Here is an 18,802-nt window from a genome sequence, read left to right on the forward strand (position 1 = left end):
ATGATTTAGTCTTGGAAGTCTCACATAGCATCATTTCTGCTGTACTCTGTTGGTCAAATCAGTTACAAGCTTGCCCAGATTCAGGAGAGTGCACAGAACCCCCTTCTTGGTGGGAGGAAAGTCAAAAAATGTGTAGACATGCTTTGAAACCTGTACAATTTTGAATAGAAATTTGAAATTCAGATGCAGCTGACTGGCACTTAGACCCAACATGGCAGTCAGAGGTCCTTTGCAGCTTTAAACCTGAAGGACAGTAATGCTTTTCCCTGTGATGTGTAGGTCTTGAGAATATTTGTCTCCAATAGAGGCTGATACTATCAAAATTAAATTATCTGGGGTATAGCCTGCTTTGTCAGCTTTTTAATTCTAAAATTATTATTAAATACTTGAAATTAAAGAATAAATATTTTAAATTTAAGAATAGTTATTATTAAATTATTTTAAATTAATCCTAATGCTTATGGATATTCACTTTTCTCAGCCTTTGCGACTGAGGGCTTTACACAGATTACTTTTTATTTTCCCATCAGCTTTATGGGAATATGGTTATCCCCTTTTATAGGAAGGAAACAGCTTAAACACCGAACTCAAATTTGCGCAATGAATATGTGGTAGAGCAGTGATTTGTTCTCAAACCTGATGGATATGTTACAATTTCTTTAGTCCCCTAATGACAAAGATTTAGGGTATTTTCAGGTTTTTACTATGGTAAAAATGCCCCAGTGAATATGTGTGTACCTCTATCTTTGTTTACTCCTGTCATTTTTCATCAGGACAAATTCTTAGGAATGAGATTATTCATTTAAGCTTTTTAAGGGATTCCAGTTTGAAGTTCTTGTATTTAATTGGAAACATTATAAAACAATCAGTTTGACATAATTTTGTGGGAAAACATTTGATACGAATTAATTATTTTACTTTTGGTTTTCTCTCTTGGTAGACGTCTGCTCCTTTTAAGGAAGAACCAACACCTTCTCTGGATAATACTTGTACAGCATCTGAGGATTCCTTGGTTCTTTACAATAGAGTGGCTGTTCAAGGGGATGTGGTTCGTGAATTAAAAGCCAAGAAAGCACCAAAGGAAGATATAGATGCAGCTGTCAAACAGCTTTTGTCTTTGAAAGCTGAATATAAGGAGAAAACCGGCCAGGAATATAAACCTGGAAACCCTCCTGCTGAAATAGGACAGAATATTTCTTCTAATTCGTCAGCAAGTATACTGCAAAGTAAATCTCTGTATGATGAAGTTGCTGCACAAGGGGAGGTGGTTCGTAAGCTAAAAGCTGAAAAGGCGCCCAAGGTCAGTATGTTAGCTAACGTCAATTCCGCATTTTCAGTAAGTGTGTAAACTCAGACTGCTTAGGGTAGTCTCATCTTCTTATAAAACATGGACTGCTTATATTTTGATGTAATAATCAACAATGATTGATACCGGCTAGTACCAAACTCTGAAAATATATGTAAGAAGTTGATAATCTAGTTGAAGGGTGGCTTACTGGGGGAGGAAATGTACAACTGTAGCACTCTTACGCGATGTGACTGTAATCCTTTCTGATATGTACAAGTTGCTGTGTGAAGGGTTTGTGTTTTTAAGTGGCAGTGAAGGTGGAAACAATTTATAAAGGATATTTAAAATCGTCGTGAAGTAGAAGCAGCCCATTTTGGGGGGACAAAGATCAGAACAAGGCACTCTTAAGTGTGGAACTGTGGTTCTCCAGCTTTACTGTGCAGTAGAACTACTGGCTTGCTAAAACATGGATTGCCAGGCCCTGCCCCTTGACTTTATTCTTCAGTAGATTCAGAGCATGTGGAGAATATGCATGTCTAAAAAGTTTCTCAGGTGATGCTGATGCTGCTGTCCCAGGGATCACGCTTTGAGACCTGCTGGTGTAGAAGACAGTACAGCAGAGGTAGAGGTCAGAAGGTACAAGGTGTATTCGGGGAATAACAAATGGATTGTCAGGAGGTTTTCTGGCCAGTGATTATCTCCAACTTTTCATAGCAGAGCCTTCAAGTGATATGAAATTTTGACTGCAGTATAAATTATATTTTTGTTTCAGTCTGTTCTTAGGCAAAACATTTAGCCAAGTGGGTGTGGCACCTAGTGTGAAATGGGCTTACTTGATATAAGTAAGAGACAAAGGGAATGGCAACTGTAATAGACTGTGAGAAATCATGTTTAATAATGAAGGTAGGTAGTTCTACTCAAACAGCAGCATAGTTCTAAGACATGATGGCGCACCACCATGTGGCAGGAAGGGGATTTGTTCTAAAATGTTGTCAGATCTGTTGTCCTGTCAGGGTCCTAGTCTCAGGTTGGAAAATTCAGTAAGTTCCTCACCTCATCAGCAAGTTGCTGGTATCTGACAAGGTATTTTCATTCGTGAATATTTGGCCTCATATTTTGAGATCTTGCTCCAGGAGTTAATATTTTTCTGTCTTTCCATTGTGAACTGTAAGAAATCCTTTATAAGGTCTGTGCAAAAGTATTAATTGCGGTTCTTACCGTTACTTTTAATGGCAAAAACCACAGTTACTTTTACACCAATCTAAATAGCCTGTTGAGATCCTGCAGAACCATGATTATCTAAAACAACTTTGCTTCAAGGAATAAATGCTGCTGGATGTGTGAGTTTAGGATATAAATTCTTGATGTTTCCTACCTCATGGGGAGGTTAGGAGCATTTTGCACTGTATCTGTTGGACACTAAATGTGTGCTCCTCTCTAGGTGTAATTTGAAGGGCTTTGGTCTTCAAATTTCTTCATTTTAAGTAGAATGTATTGAGATTCTGTGCCAATTTTTGGTTAGCTTAATTGTGGGTGCAGTAGTAACAGCAGCAGCCATTATACTTGGGGTGACGTCAACTATGAATTCATCACCCATCCTATTGGGTTAATGGGTGGTATCACGCTTTCATAAAATAACACTATTAAGGTTATGAAAAGTCAGCCTGTGGGTAAAAAAATCTTTGGTAATTGGGCAGATACTTTTGTTGAGTATTTTAATACTAATAAATGTGATACTGAAATAAGTCTGACTTCAGTTTAGTCTGACTTACACTTATTGAATGCCTACTGTATACCATATCTGTGTTTCAAATATAGTAAGCCTTTTTTTTTTTTGAGACGGAGTTTCGCACTTGTCACCCAGGCTGGAGTGCAATGGCGCGATCTCGGCTCACGGCAACCTCCGCCTCCTGGGTTCAGGCAGTTCTCCTGCCTCAGCCTCCCGAGTAGCTGGGATTACAGGCATGCGCCACCATGCCCAGCTAATTTTTTGTATATTTTTTAGTAGAGACGGGGTTTCACCATGTTGACCAGGATGGTCTCGATCTCTTGACCTTGTGATCCACCCGCCTCGGCCTCCCAAAGTGCTGGGATTACAGGCTTGAGCCACCGCGCCCGGCCTTATAGTAAGTCTTAATGTTGTTCATAGGTTCTTGGAAACTAAGACTTTAAGCAAAATGGTATATAACAACAATAGGCTAATCAACATAAGCAAGAATTAACTTAACCACGGCATATTTCTGATCCCCAAAACATCGCATTACACAAACTTCTTGTGTTTTTTATTGTTGTAGTTGTCTTCATTTTTTTTTTTTTGAGACAGAGTTTCACTCTTGTTACCCAGGCTGGAGTGCAATGGCATGATCTCGGCTCACCACAACTTCCGCCTCCTGGGTTCAGGCAATTCTCCTGCCTCAGCCTCCCGAGTAGCTGGGACTACAGGCACGCGCCACCATGCCCAGCTAATTTTTTGTATTTTTAGTAGAGATGGGGTTTCACCATGCTGACCAAGATGGTCTCGATCTCTTGACCTCGTGATCCACCCGCCTCGGCCTCCCAAAGTGCTGGGATTATAGGCGTGAGCCACTGCGCCCGGCCCTTTTTTCATTTTTTAAATATTTTGTCATCTTGTTTTCTTTTTAAAATTATTTTTATATTACACTCTAAAAAACACTCCTAATTGAAACAAATGTGAGCTGTGTATACATTTAAGAAAGACTGATAAAGACAAGTAAGATATTATTTACCCAGTTATTCCAGTTCAGGGTTGTGGGTGGCCAGAGCCAATCCTGGTGGCTCAGGGCTCAAGGCAGGAACCAGCCCTGGACAAGACACCATTCCATTGTAGGATACAGTCACACACACCAGCACTCAGACTGGGAGCATTTAGACTTAGCAATTCACCTAATGTGTACAGCTTTGTGAAATGAAACTGGAGTTCCGAGAACACTCACGCAGACGTGGGGAGAATGCACACACTCCACACAGATAGTGACTCTGGCTGGGAATCACGTTTTTTGTTTCTTCAACGTCATAAATGACATCAAACAAAACAATGTTATTCAAGGACCTGCCGTACTGTATGTATTTTTTCTTTGACTGCTAATAATAATAAATGTTTCTTCTAAAGACCCAAGCCAGTTACTAGGAATGGAACTAGCATTTAGCCTGCACCTGTCACTGTGTACTATATACTTTTTAGTCCTCACAAGAGCCATGTCCAAAAATATTCAAAGAATACTACTTTTTTTTTTATTTGCTTGTTTTAGTAACAGGAGAAACTGAATATGAAAGTAACTTCCTGAAATTTGCAAAGCCTGAAGTTTTGACTCATTCGCCTGTTATTTTCCTTGAAAGGTGGTAAGAGTGGGGCATTCCATGGAAAGCGCTGAAGAGTTACAGTTTTACTAGTTTATCATTATTTATTTAGCAAGTCTGTGCTTGTTTTACATTAGTAATTTGCCTAAACCTCTTAACCACTCGGTTTTCTACAAATGTGGTTATTTTACTATGTCATGTTTTATGGTAAGGAAGCTGAGTAGCCGAAGTTTTAGGTTACCAGCTTCAGTTAGACCTTTCTTGCTCTGTTTTTTGTTCATTTTGTTTTTAATCTTCTCTTTCCTGCTTCAGGATGAGATAGATGCTTCTATGAAAGAACTTTCTTTTTTTCAGATGGAGTTTTGCTTTTGTTTCCCAGGCTGGAGTGCAGTGGCGCAATCTCTGCTTCCCAGGTTCAATGGATTTTCCTGCCTCAGCCTCCTGAATAGCTGGGATTACAGGCACCTGCCACAAACCCTGGCTCATTTTTTGTATTTTTAGTAGAGATGGGCTTTCTCCATGTTGTTCAGGCTGGTCTCAAACTCCTGACCTCAGGTGATCTGCCCGCCTTGGCCTCCAAAAATACTGGGATTATAGATGTGAGCCACTGCAGCCAGCCTATGAAAGAACTTTTAAGCGTAAAGGCAAAGTATAAGCAAAAAGATGGGCAAGTAATAAAAACTTGAAGTCCATCAAGTCGACCATCTTTTTGTTCCTCTTACCCTTTTTCTCTTGCTCAGTAGGTTGCTGCATTAAAATAATGGATCACTTTACACAAAATTTGTGGCTTGTTTTGAGACAGGGTTTTGCTCTGTTGCCCGGCTGGAGTGCAGTGGCTTGATAATGGCTCACTGCAGCCTCAACCTCCCAGGCTCAAGCAATCCTCTCATCTCAACCTCCTAAGTAGCTGGAAGTACAGGCACATGCTACTATGCCTGGCTAATTTTTGTGTTGCTTATGGAGATGGGGTTTTACCATGTCAGCAAGGCTGGTGAAACTTCTGTACTCAAGCAGTCCTCCCTCCTTGAATTCCCAAAATATTGGGATTACAGGCATGAGCTGCTGGGCCTGGCCATATACCTGTTCTTTGTAAATGAAATATTTTTTTTTTTTTTTGGTGAGACAGAGTTGTGCTCTTCTTGTCCAAGCTGGAGTGCAATGGCGTGATCTTGGCTCACTGCAACCCCTGCCTCCTGGGTTCAAGCGATTCTCATGCCTCAGCCTTCTGAGTAGCTGGGATTACAGGCATGCACCATGATGCCCAGCTAATTTTGTATTTTTTTTCTAGAAGAGGTGGGGTTTCACCATGTTAGTCAGGCTGGTCTCAAACTCCTGACCTCAGGTGGTCCACCAGCCTTGGCCTCCCAAAGTGCTGGGATTACATGCATAAGCCACCGCACCCAGCCTAGAAATGAAATATTAGAATACAGCCACACTCATTAGGTTACATATTGTCTATGGCTGCTTTCATGATACAGTTAAAGAGTTGAATAGTTGCAACAGACACTTACATAGCCTAAAATACTTATCGTGTAGCCCTTTAGAGAAAAAGTTTGCTGATCCCTGCCGTGAAAGAAAGAGTTTTGAGAACCACTATAGGTAACAGTTTTTTTTTTTTTTAAAAATCAAGTAACAACAAAATCAAATTATTATTAAATAAAAATAATTCACAATTGTTTTGTGACTAACGTTTTCTCTTTATGTCATACCCAGTCTACGTGGAGGGGGGTTCTAATCACCATTTGCTTCTGTAGTGGCAGCATTTTAATTCATGGTATCTTGTATTTTATGTCCCCAGTGATTCATCTTGCTAGTCTTTGCTTTTATTTTTTACACAAATTTTTTTTTTTTTTTTAAACCCAAACCACAGTTTATGAGGAAAGGACATACATGACAATGCCCCTTTTCTAGGAAACCACCACCCTGCACACTTACCACAAATCGCTTTTTTTTAAAAAAAGTCTCAGGCCAAAAGATAAAGTTTGCAGGGAAGGGAACAATCAAGCCTATCCTTTTCTTGATGTTTGTAATTCTTATTTGGGATGTGTGTAGTGAATTCCCGCTGTATCTGTATTTGGTACTTAATTCAAACTTGCTTTTGAGCTAAACATATATAAATATATCTTAAATCAGATTTTGGTTCAGGATACTTCATAAGACTTATAGTAGCTTGAGGATCTTGTGGGAAAGTCTTGAGAATTTGTGTTAATTGATTTGTGTCCGACAAAAGTAGCAGGTAAATTGTGATTTAGGTAAATGAATCAGCCCGGTTGATAAGCAGGAGAACAGGTGTTGTGTTCTAATTTGGGTTTGACATCAGGATCTGCACTCTACCCTGTGCTGTTCTGGCTTTCAGAATTAGGTTTCAGTAATTGGATATTTCTTGCAGGTGTAGGTATTTAAGCTAAGCACAGACAATCAGTTAATTATTTTCTTAAAATGCCATTCTTTGATACCTGTGAACGTTTAGTTTACTAAATCTCCTAGCAGACTTTAAAAAATATAATACAAGCCTCAGCACTCTCTTCCCTCACTTACTTGGAAGGATTTTCTGTTCTGATTACCATTCATCCACCCCCCCACCCCACCAAGTGAGACTCTCTGCCGAGTCATTACTAACCTGTGTAGATACAGTTCTCTCAGATATGCCAGTAAGGAGCAAAGGTGAGTGACTGGTAATAAAGGTTAGAAAAAACATGTTTGAAAAAATAATTTTTCGAAAAAAGTTTTTTTCATTTAGGATTCAGATATCCAGGCTATTCTGAAAGGTTGTAATATTATATCTAATCGATAATGTTCCAAGTTTTTTTCTTTTTTAAAAGTTCACTCCTTTCCCCATGGAGCAATGTTTCCATCTAGTGGCTGCTGAAAAAATAGCTGTTTGAGTACTCTTCATTCTGAATGCAATCAGAATGTAATCAGAAAATGGTCCATTTTATTTACCAAGTTTTAGTCATATTATTAGCATCACCTCCTTATTACAAATTCCCACATTAAACCTTTACCAAAGTATTTTGTGTAGGTTGTTTCTTTTCTCATTAATCCACATCAGCAATTATTTGCTGAAAACCTTTTCTGTTTGTATTGGCATATGTTAGGTGAGTTGTCTTTGTCCACTAACAACTTAAAATCTACTAGCAATGCTCTTTCAGCTTCTGCTGTTGTACAGTATTGAACTAAATAATAGTATACCACCCAGTTTCTCTTTGTAAATGCCTTTAATCCAGAAAACTGGTATTAAGAGGTAATTTGTTCTCTACCCATCAGTTCTTCCTTGTGTATTCTGAGATGTGGGGAGCAGTAGCTATCTTGCAACTATGTTGCTTAAGCTTTTGTTCCTCTTACTTAAACCTCCATCTTGTGGGCTTCCCTTATTGTTTAAGTTTCACATTCCTCCTATTTAGGAGGCTAGCTTGCATCCTCTTCTCCATGGTTACTCTCTGACCTCAGCCCTCAGAACTTCCCGCCCTTACTTGTTTATAAGCAACTGCCGTGTAGCTAATAAAGGAGACTTGATCAGATCCTTGACTTGTCTCCATTCTCCGCGTCTCCTGTCTCTCTCTCTTAATCCCCACTCCCTCCCTAGGGTCTCCGTTGCTCGTCCCGCGGGTCGGGACACTGAGAGACAAATTCAAAGTAATATTCAAAGATCCCTTTCAAAAAGCAGTTTTCATGACGTGTTAGTAGTGTTAAAATACACATTTAGGTCATTGTTTTCTGTAATGCTAAGCAAACTATAGTGGTTCAGATTACTTTTTTGGAAAAATCACCTGAATAATTTACTTAGTTATTAGAATATTCCATTTCCCAATGGGAGGGAAAATATACGAATATATAACTTTATTAAGAGTATCTCATTCAATAACAAAGGGTTTGCTCACCTTAATTTTCTCCTTTATAATGTTTCAAATTATAATCTTGCCAAACAAGGGTTTTTTTCCCCGTGTCCATGTGACTTTAAGCTCTAATAAATACCTGCATATATAGTGTAAATGGAACTTCTTTCAAATGGTCGTCTTTTTCTAGAAATAGTTGCAGGAAAAGTTCCTTCTTTTTCATTTTTATTTTAGCTGGTGGAAATTTCCCTTTTTCCCCCCTTCAGTATGTCTGATTAACTTGGCCCCTTTTCTTAAGATAAAGTAGTTTCTGTTGTGAAAACTCCTAAAAACAGAATAAAGAAGAGACACATCAAGAGTACAAATCAGACAGTCTGTTCTCATATTCTCTTTAAAATTTTTCTACCTTTGTGTGGTGCCTGGTATGACATTCTAATAGGCAGAAAATGTAAAGTAGCTGGACAAGGAAATGTGCTTTGCTCCCTCATAGATGCAGATTTTTTTGAAGATATACCGTTGGTATTCTGTATTCCTCTGACCCCCATTTAAGTATTCTTCCTGGCTTCTGCCTGGTTTTATTTAACTATCTGAAGCGTTACTAGAATGAAGCAGTAAAAATTGGGTAGGGTGATTTGGAGCCCTTTTCCTATCTATTTTGATTGGTACCTTGAGGTTCCCCATGGTACATTGGTTTGTGCTGAGATGGTAGCACTATTTCAGGAAAGGCATCTAGCTCAGGTCCTTTACCTGTGTTGCTGTCATTCTCTGCTAGAGAGTCAGTCACAGGTGTCTCGGTTGGGCTGAGTGTATCATTCTTTTTTATTATGATTATGTTGAAATATCAGAGATTAAATAAGGTAAGTGTGAAACTAAAAACTTCAACATGCTTTCTCGTCTCATTGTAAATTTGTAAAATTTGTTAGTTGGGCCCAAACTTCCTTTTTTCCCCAAAGTTGTATTTAATTTCTGTTTAATAAGCTGTGGAAAAATAAAGTTTGTATAGGCAGAGCCATTGATCCGTAATTCTGATTTTGTAAATTCTGACTTCACTATTTACAGACCCAGGTCTTGACACTGACAGTTCACTTAAATGTTCTATTATTTATCTGTTTACCTGTGTAAAATAGAAAGTTACACTGTCGTATGCTGATACGTATTTTTGTTTATTTCTATGGCTTACATATAATTTATGTTTTTAATTTGTCTTTAGCTTTATCTCTTATTTTGGGCTGACGATTTAACATAGGTTTCCCCATGATTAGCTTATAGGAGTGATTTGCTGATAATTAAAGATTTTTAAATGGCATTGAAATTTCCAGAAATTTCACAAAATTTTATAAATATCTCTTTCAGGCTAAAATAAATGAAGCTGTAGAATGCTTACTGTCTCTGAAAGCTCAGTATAAAGAAAAAACTGGGAAGGAGTACATACCTGGTCAGCCCCCGTTGTCTCAAAGTTCAGATTCAAGTCCAGCCAGGAATTCTGAGCCCGCTGGTTTAGAAACACCAGAAGCCAAAGTACTTTTTAACCAAGTAGCTTCTCAAGGCGACGTAGTTAGGAAACTTAAGACTGAAAAAGCGTCCAAGGTTAGTGTGTTATTTTGTTTACGTGTTTTTATTTTTTACATTTCAGGGTATTTTCTTTGCCTCAAGTGTTTTCTGCTCCATCAAATCTGGCTGACTTCTTCTATTTCAGTTCTCAGTTCTCTTACCTTGCCTTTTAGAGAAACCTTCTTCTTTGATTGTTTCTTACCCCCACTAGATTTGACTGGATGTGTTCATATGACAGTGCCCGTCACTGACATAGCACTTAAACCCACGATATTTAATTGTTAGTTTGTTTCGCTCTAATCTGTAAGATCCAAAATAGTGACTTCGACCATAGCACAGTGCTCATTGAAGGCCCTTAATATTTTCCTTGTTTTTGATTCTTTCTCCTAAAGTTCTGTCCAACTCAAATAGTAGGTTTTATTTTGAGCTCTTAATAGTTTGTGCTAATTTTGTAAATGCGAATTCTTTTAACTTTTTAGGAGTAGGTTTTTTTTTGGTACAGAGTCACATGAATGGAAGACAGTTATAGTTTTGAAATTTAACTTATAAATACAGAATTTGATAACCATTATCTTTATAATTGTGAAGTGTTCAACTTACGTAATTTAATGGCTCTTAGATTCCTGTGGAATACATGTTAGATACCAGTGCTTTCTAGTAGAACTTTCTGCAGTGATAGAAATATGCAATAACAGTATTGTCTGACGCAGTAGTCATTAGCCATGAGTGACTACTGAGCGTTTGAAATGTGACTATGGTGATTGAAGAAGTGAATTTCTTATTTTATTTACTTTAAGTTAAATTTAACCACATGCCTACTAACTGGATAGTGCAGTTATAGACTGTGCTATATTCCAGTCACAGTTTTGCACAATTCCATTCCTGATTATTATAATCTTTATAATTTCAGTGGTTAGTGTAACACCTACACCAGACCTTTCTGTCCCAAAACGCCTCTGTCTTTGTGTTTGCAAATCTGCTTTTAAATTTTGGACAGATTTTTTTTTTGTAGTTTCTAAGAGTGATGGTTGGGTTTTCACACTCATGTGTGAGATATGCCACCCTCAAACCTTATTACCACCTGGGCACATTATCCATCTGATGCTGGGGGAAAATAAGAAAGCTTTGGGCATTGTATTTGTTTAAGTGTGTGTAGACAGTGACGTAACTTAAATACTGTCTTCTCTTTTTCCTCATTTGTTCAACTAAAGGATCAGATAGATACAGCTGTACAAGAACTCCTTCAGCTAAAGGCACAGTACAAGTCTTTGACGGGAGTAGAGTATAAGCCTGTGTCAGCTACTGGAGCTGAGGACAAAGATAAGAAGAAGAAAGAAAAAGAAAATAAATCTGAAAAGCAGAATAAGCCTCAGAAACAAAATGATGGCCAAAGGAAAGACCCTTCTAAAAACCAAGGAGGCGGGCTGTCGTCAAGTGGAGCAGGAGAAGGGCAGGGACCTAAGAAACAGACCAGGTAATGAAACGCAGAAACTTCATTTGAAGCAGAGCAGAGCGCTATCAATGAATTCAACTCTTAATCTCTTTTAAAACAAATTTTGATTAGTTTAATCATCACATTAAGTTAGAGAATGCTAAACCTATAATGTCAGCAGCTAGCATTTGTTGATTTTCCATTTAATTTTTTGTTTTAGATGAAGTCTTGCTCTGTTGCCCAGGCTGGAGTGCAGTGGCATGATCTTGGCTCACTGCAACCTCTGCCTCCCAGGTTCAAGCAATTTCTGCCTCAGCCTCCTGAGTAGCTGGGATTACAGGTGCCTGCCACCATGGCCAGCTAATTTGTGTAGTTTTAGTAGAGACGGTGTTTCACTGTGTTGGCCAGGCTGATCTCAGACTTCTGACCTTGTGATCTACCCGCCGTGGCCTCCCAAAGTGCTGGGATTACAAGCATGAGCCACCGTGCCTAGCCAGTTTTCTGTTTAATTTTTAAAATAGGTAACATGTTTGTTTGGTTCAAGAATCTCAGAATATAAGAAGTTCCTGTGCGTGTTTCCCATCTTTCCGATTTTCCCCACCACCATAATGAATAGGTGTAGTCAGCCACTGTTACCAGTTTCTTCTGTATTTGTTGAACAATTTTTCATTTGATTATTCAAGTAAATACAGGTGTGTATACATAGGTGTGTTGGTGTGTGTGTGTATACATAGGTGTGTGTGTATACATAGGTGTGTTTGTGTGTGTATACATAGGTGTGTGTGTATACATAGGTGTGTTTGTGTGTATACATAGGTATGTGTTTGTATACATAGGGGTGTGTGTGTACATAGGTGTGTGTGTACATAGGTGTGTGTGTATACATAGGGGTGTGTGTATACATAGGTGTGTGTACATAGGTGTGTGTTAGTGTGTGTATACATAGGTGTGTGTGTATACATAGGTGTGTACATAGGTGTGTGTACACAGGTGTGTGTTAGTGTGTGTATACATAGGTGTGTATACATAGGTGTGTTTGTGTATACATAGGTGTGTGTATACATAGGGGTGTGTGTATACATAGGTGTGTGTATAGATTGTGTGTATACATAGATGTGTGTGTATACATAGGTGTGTGTATACATAGGTGTGTTAGTGTATATACATAGGTGTGTATATACATAGGTGTGTTTACATAGGTGTGTGTATACATAGGTGTGTGTGTGTATACATAGGTGTGTGTTTATACATAGGTGTGTGTTTCCATAGGTGTGTGTACATAGGTGTGTGTACACATAGGTGTGTGTGTGTATACATAGGTGTGTGTATACCTAGGGGTGTGTGTGTATACATAGGTGTGTGTGTACATAGGTGTGTGTACATAGGTGTGTGTGTACACACATGTTTTCTCCTTTTGTAACATAATTGGTAGCCTAATTATACTCACTGTTTTGCACTTTGAGCAGAAGTTTTCAAATAAAGGCCTTTTGTGGGGACTAAGTGAGAGCTTCATTCTCAATTTAAAACTTGATAGTTTAAATATAAGATGAAGCTGGCTAAAGACAAAACAGTGGGATAGATGATGGCTCTCTAAGGATCTCTCAATCTGTATGAATAATGTACAGCCATGCACCATGTGTCAGTCAACAATGGACCATATGTATGACATTGCTCCCTAAGATTATAATGGAGCATATATAAAACTTGATATATGGCACTTGATACCGGCATTGCAGATCAGGTAGGGGAAGTTACTGATATTCAGTAATGTTGCCGGGATATTTGGTTTTCCATGTGAAAATATACGTGTGTCATCTAGGTTAGTGTACGTATAATTGATGTTTGCACAATGATGAAATCACTTAACAACATGTTTCTCAGAATGTTTTCATGTCATTAAATGACCTGTGATTGTAATTTTTTATCTGTAATTCCTGTCCCAGAATTAGAGTGGACTTTGTGGTGGGTTTCCTTGAATGGCTTAAGAACTGTTACTGAGATACTTTGGTTTTACATTTGTTTAGCCGAGTGTCAGATTCTACTGCTGCTTATCTCTCATGTCATATACAGTGTCTTTTTAAACAAGAGAATGTAACAGGTATTTTTCTTTTTAACTATTAAACGGAATAATCAGAGTTATAGCAGAGTAGAAGAGAATGTAGAACTTCTCACCTTTTACTTTCTTAGTACTTATGAAAGTGCTAGGTTTCATATAGTTATTTTGTTGAGGTATGCGAGTGAAACAATGGAGAAGGCAAATGCAAATACATTAAAATTTTTACCCAGTGAGACCTTGTGTGTAAACTCTAGAAAGAGACCATACTTTCTCCTGAATAATTGTTGATATTTCAAGAAAATGATTATTGTCTGAAATAGTTTTTTATTGCAGACCTAGTTTATTTTACAAGCATCTATCTCTGCAGCCTTTTTTCTAGTTCAAAGATAAATTTGAGGCTGGGTGCAGTGGCTCACACCTTTAATTCCAGCACCTTGGGAGGCTGAGGTGGGCGGATCATTTGAGGTCAGGAGTTCAATACCAGCCTGGCCGACATGGCAAAACTCCATCTCTACCAAAAATACAAAAAAATTTACCAGGCCTGGTGGCACACACCTATAATCCTAGCAACTTGGAGGGGCTGAGGCACAAGAATCACTTGAACCTGAGAGATAGGTGGAGGTTTCAGTGAGCCAAGATCCTACAGTGCATTCCACCCTGGATGATAGAGTGAGACTCTGTTTCAAAAAAAAAAAAAACTTGTATAAATTTGCCAATATGCACACTTAAATACATACGTGTGTGTGTGTGCCAATATGCACACATAAATAAGCGTGTGTGTGTGTTTATAACCATTATTTTTATTACTTTTTAGGTGTTAATTCCAGGGAAACAGTGATGTTACTGTATACTTTAACCTGCCATAAGATTCTTTTTTAGTGGGAGAATATGTGTGAACAGGCTATGTCTCTATTACAAGTACATTACCTTAAAAAGAACCTTGTTCTCTATTACAAGTACATGACCTTAAAAAGAACATCAAAGAGATGTCTGCATAGAATCATAGTTTTGTTAAGTTTGGCTTTGCTAGATTTTGTGGACAATATCTCACAACTTTTTAAGAGATGTCTCTACTGTTTTTTTGTTTGTTTGGCTGTTTGTTTTGAGGCGGAGTTTTGCTCTTGTTGCCCAGGCTGGAGTGCAGTGGTGCAATCTTACCTCATTGCAACCTCTGCCTCCCGGGTTCAAGTGATTCTCCTGCCTCAGCATCTCGAGTAGCTGGGATTACAGGCATGCGCCACCATGCCTGGCTAATTTTTTGTATTTTTCATAGAGACAGGTTTTCTCCATGTTGGTCAGACTGGTCTCAAACTCCCAACCTCAGGTGATCGGACCGCCTCGGCCTCTCAAAGTGCTGGGATTACAGGCGTGAGCTACCACACCTGGTGTCTCTACTGTTTTTTAAGTTAAAAACATTATTTTAGGGGCTAGGCATGGTGGCTCATGCTTGTAATCCCAGCACTCAGGGAGGCCGGAGCAGGAGGATTCCTTGAGGCCAGGAGTTCGAGACTGGCCTGGGCAACAGTGAGATCCTGACTACGAAGAATAATAATAATAATAATAAAAATAAGCCAGATGTTATGAGCGCCTGTAGTCCTAGCCACCCGGGAGGCTGAGGCGAGCAAATCTCTTGAGCCAAGGAGTCCCAGGTTGTTGCAGTGAGACAGGTCACACCATTGCGTTCCAGTCTGAATGAAAGAGGGAGACCCTGTCTCAACAACGAAACATGAAAACAACATTAATCTTGGGAATGAAAATAGAAGAGTTACACATATAGAAATAACTCATACTGAAGAAAGCTAATCCGTTTTGAACTTTAGAGGTTTATTTTCATTCAACCTAAAAGCAATTGCTGAATGAAGAGATTGTCTATTACCTCTCATATCTGCAGGTTGGGTCTTGAGGCAAAGAAAGAAGAAAATCTTGCCGATTGGTATTCTCAGGTGAGTATGCATTCAGTTGATTTTTCTATGTTAAGTCTCTCAAAGGCCGCTTTGTTTAAATTCTAAAATCTCGGCACAAACTTTATAGTAATAATGTATAATTCCTTTAATAATATGTAATGTAGTCATTTAACATGAAAACCATTTTTCAGCATGTTCACATAGTCTTGAATAGTACCACGAGACAGTGATTGATTTTTTTTTTTTTTTCTTGAGTTGGAGTCTTACTCTCTCAGCCCAGGCTGTAATGCAGTGGTGCAATCTCAGCTCACTGCAATCTCCACCTCCTGGGTTCAAGTGATTCTCCTACCTCAGCCTCACAGGTAGCTGGTATTACAGGGGAACACCACCATACCTGTCTGATTTTTGTATTTTTATTAGAGACAAGCCGTGACCAGCCTAATTTTTTTTTTTAATGGTGAGGTAAAGGGATTAATTCAAAGCCGCAAAGATACAGTCAGTAGCGGAGGCAGGATTGGAATTCAAGTTTTTTTGGGTTTTTATTTTTTTGAGACAGAGTGTCAGTTGCCCAGGCTGGAGTGTAGTGGCATGATCTTGGCTCACTGCAACCTCCGCCGGGTTCAAGCAGTTCTTCTGCCCAGCCTCCCGAGTAGCTGGAACTACACATCGCCGCCACCACGCCCAGCTGATTTTTGTATTTTTAGTAGAGACAGGGTTTCACCATCTTGGTCAGGCTGGTCTCCAGCTCCTGACCTCAGGCAATCCACCTGCCTTGGCCTCCCAAAGTGCTGAGATTACAGGCATGAGCCACCGTGCCCAGCGGAATTCAAGTTTTAATGAGAGTTTAGAACCCTGTTACATGTTGTTTCTCGGTATAGTCAGTTCTGTTTTACTTCCATTATGACCTTCCACATTAAGGGATGTATCAACAGCGGAAGCCTCCAGATTTGAATTTTGATTATAATACTCTTGCCACTTATACTAGAATTTGGGTTCAAGGCAGGCTTTAAAGACTGTTTTTCTTTTTAAAAGGTCATCACAAAGGCAGAAATGATTGAATACCATGATGTAAGTGGCTGTTACATTCTTCGTCCCTGGGCTTATGCCATCTGGGAAGCCATCAAGGACTTTTTTGATGCTGAGATCAAGAAACTTGGTGTTGAAAACTGCTACTTCCCCATGTTTGTATCTCAAGGTGCTTTAGAGAAAGAGAAGACTCATGTTGCTGACTTTGCCCCAGAGGTAAGTGAGCTTGCTTTTTTATTTTTTGCAGTGTTCTCTGACAAACTCAAATATATTTTCACCTTTTGAGTTTAACAACCAATTTTGAAAAATGGAAAGCCATTTGTGGTTAAAAAAAAAAAGTTCTGATTCTCCTTTTATAGGAAGTAATGATTTTGTTCGTCACATTAATTAACTGACTTTTAATATTTAGAAGGTCAGTAAGTGTGTACCTTTCCTCACTGTAAATAGCAACAACTATTTTAACTTGCCTGAATTGATACAACAAAAATTAAAACAGGAAAGTTGCCTGCATTTGTACTGTTGCTCCAAAATGCTGTTGAAAAAACATGTATGAAAAATGATTTTTTCTTACTAGGTTGCTTGGGTTACAAGATCTGGCAAAACAGAGCTGGCAGAACCAATTGCCATTCGTCCTACTAGTGAAACAGGTGAGAATAGGCCTTGTAGTGCAGGAGAATACTCACTGAAACACCAGAGGCAGCTTCTAGAGTTGAGTTTCAGCTTTTGCTTTGTGATAGGTATAATCTCTGTTGACTATATAAAATGTCATGACTGTTGATAAAGAGTGATTGTAAACTTGTCTAGAATTTTTTAAAATTTTTCTTTTCTTTTTTTTTTTTTTGGAGAGAGCATCTCACTTTGTCATCCAGGCTGAAGTGCAGTGACATGATCTCGGCTTACTTTGCCTTCTAGGTTCAAGTAATTCTCCTGTTTCAGCCTCCCAAGTAGCTGGGAATATAGGTGTGCACCACCATGCTCGGCTAATTTTTTGTATTTTTTTAGTAGAGACGGGGTTTCACCATGTTAGCCAGGCTGGTCTCAAACTCCTGACCTCAAGTGATCTGCCCACCTTGGCCTCCCAAAGTGCTGGGATTATAGGCATGAGCCACTGTGACCAGCCAACTTGTCTAGAGTTTTATTCTGTCATTAAATTATTGGATTTTTAATTTAAATGCTCATTTTTATGCTGTAAATTTTTAGAACTTTTCAAGGAATTTTATTCTTAGAATAATTTTTATTGGAATTAATTATAATGCAAATACAAATGCTTCGTGCCATAATTATTTTCAGATATTAATAATACACTTAGATTTTCATTCATGTAGGGTTTTCATAGGTTGCTAAATACCTCATCATTTGTTATTCTCATAATAGTGTTGTGAGGAAGGTAGGGGCAGTTACTGTGATTTCCATTTTGCAGGTGAAGAAAAGTCTGTGAAAGATTAAATGATTTTTCTGAAATTACATGTGGTAAATGGAATTGCCATTGGAAAATTTGAGGTTTTGGGTTGGTTTTGTTTTTTTTTTTTTTTTTTGAGACGGAGTTTCACTCTTGTTACCCAGGCTGGAGTGCAATGGCGCGATCTCGGCTCACCGCAACCTCCGCCTCCTGGGTTCAGGCAATTCTCCTGCCTCAGCCTCCTGAGTAGCTGGGATTACAGGCACGCAGCACCGTGCCCAGCTATTTTTTTGTATTTTTAGTAGTGATAGGGTTTCACCATGTTGACCAGGATGGTCTTGATCTCTTGACCTTGTGATCCACCCGCCTCGGCCTCCCAAAGTGCTGGGATTACAGGCTTGAGCCACCACGCCCGGCCGGTTTTGGGTTTTATAATGTCTTTCACAGTGATCATTCATCTGTAGAGTTCAGGATTGTTTGTTCCTGGATATTTCTAGTGATACTTTTGTATAGTACATTATTAATAGTCTGATACCAGTTTTCTCAGACTGTTTGGCAAAGTTTTGTTTGTTTTGGTTTTACTAATCATAGATCCTGAGCAGCCTCTTCTAAGACAGGCATCTTCACTTTGCATTTCAGAGCGAGAGCTTTCTTTTCTTTTTTTGAGACGGAGTTTTGCTCTTGTTACCCAGGCTGGAGTGCCATGGCGCGATCTCGGCTCACTGCAACCTCCGCCTCCTGGGTTCAGGCAATTCTCTCGCCTCAGCCTCCTGAGTAGCTGGGATTACAGACATGCGCCACCGTGCCCAGCTAATTTTTTTTTTTTTTTTTTTGTATTTTTAGTAGAGACGGGGTTTCACCATGTTGACCAGGATGGTCTCGATCTGTTGACCTCGTGATCCACCCGCCTCGGCCTCCCAGAGTGCTGGGATTACAGGCTTGAGCCACTGCACCCGGCCTAGCAAGAGCTTTCATACTCTGAATAGATGCAT

At 39.0% G+C, this 18,802-nt stretch overlaps 1 protein-coding gene and 1 non-coding gene across 9 annotated transcripts in view; both read left to right on the forward strand.

Annotated features, from left to right (window-relative positions):
- The window catches only part of EPRS1 (glutamyl-prolyl-tRNA synthetase 1), an 84,066-nt gene that overhangs the window by 48,313 nt on the left and 16,951 nt on the right, over nt 1-18,802 (forward strand). For all 8 annotated transcript variants that reach the window (XM_035280821.2, XM_035280822.2, XM_078356528.1 and 5 more), the window contains 6 exons: nt 941-1,300; nt 9,796-10,029; nt 11,205-11,467; nt 15,373-15,424; nt 16,418-16,627; nt 16,986-17,058. In XM_035280821.2, coding sequence (XP_035136712.1) covers nt 941-1,300; nt 9,796-10,029; nt 11,205-11,467; nt 15,373-15,424; nt 16,418-16,627; nt 16,986-17,058 — 1,192 coding nt within the window. The remainder of the gene's footprint in view (nt 1-940; nt 1,301-9,795; nt 10,030-11,204; nt 11,468-15,372; nt 15,425-16,417; nt 16,628-16,985; nt 17,059-18,802) is intronic.
- Nucleotides 10,994-11,097, forward strand: LOC118149617 (small nucleolar RNA U13). The gene has a single exon (XR_004737186.1). It is a non-coding gene; the product is annotated as a small nucleolar RNA U13 (small nucleolar RNA).

This window comes from Callithrix jacchus, chromosome 19 (genome assembly GCF_049354715.1).
Source record: "Callithrix jacchus isolate 240 chromosome 19, calJac240_pri, whole genome shotgun sequence".
Classification (NCBI taxonomy): Eukaryota; Metazoa; Chordata; class Mammalia; order Primates; family Cebidae; genus Callithrix; species Callithrix jacchus.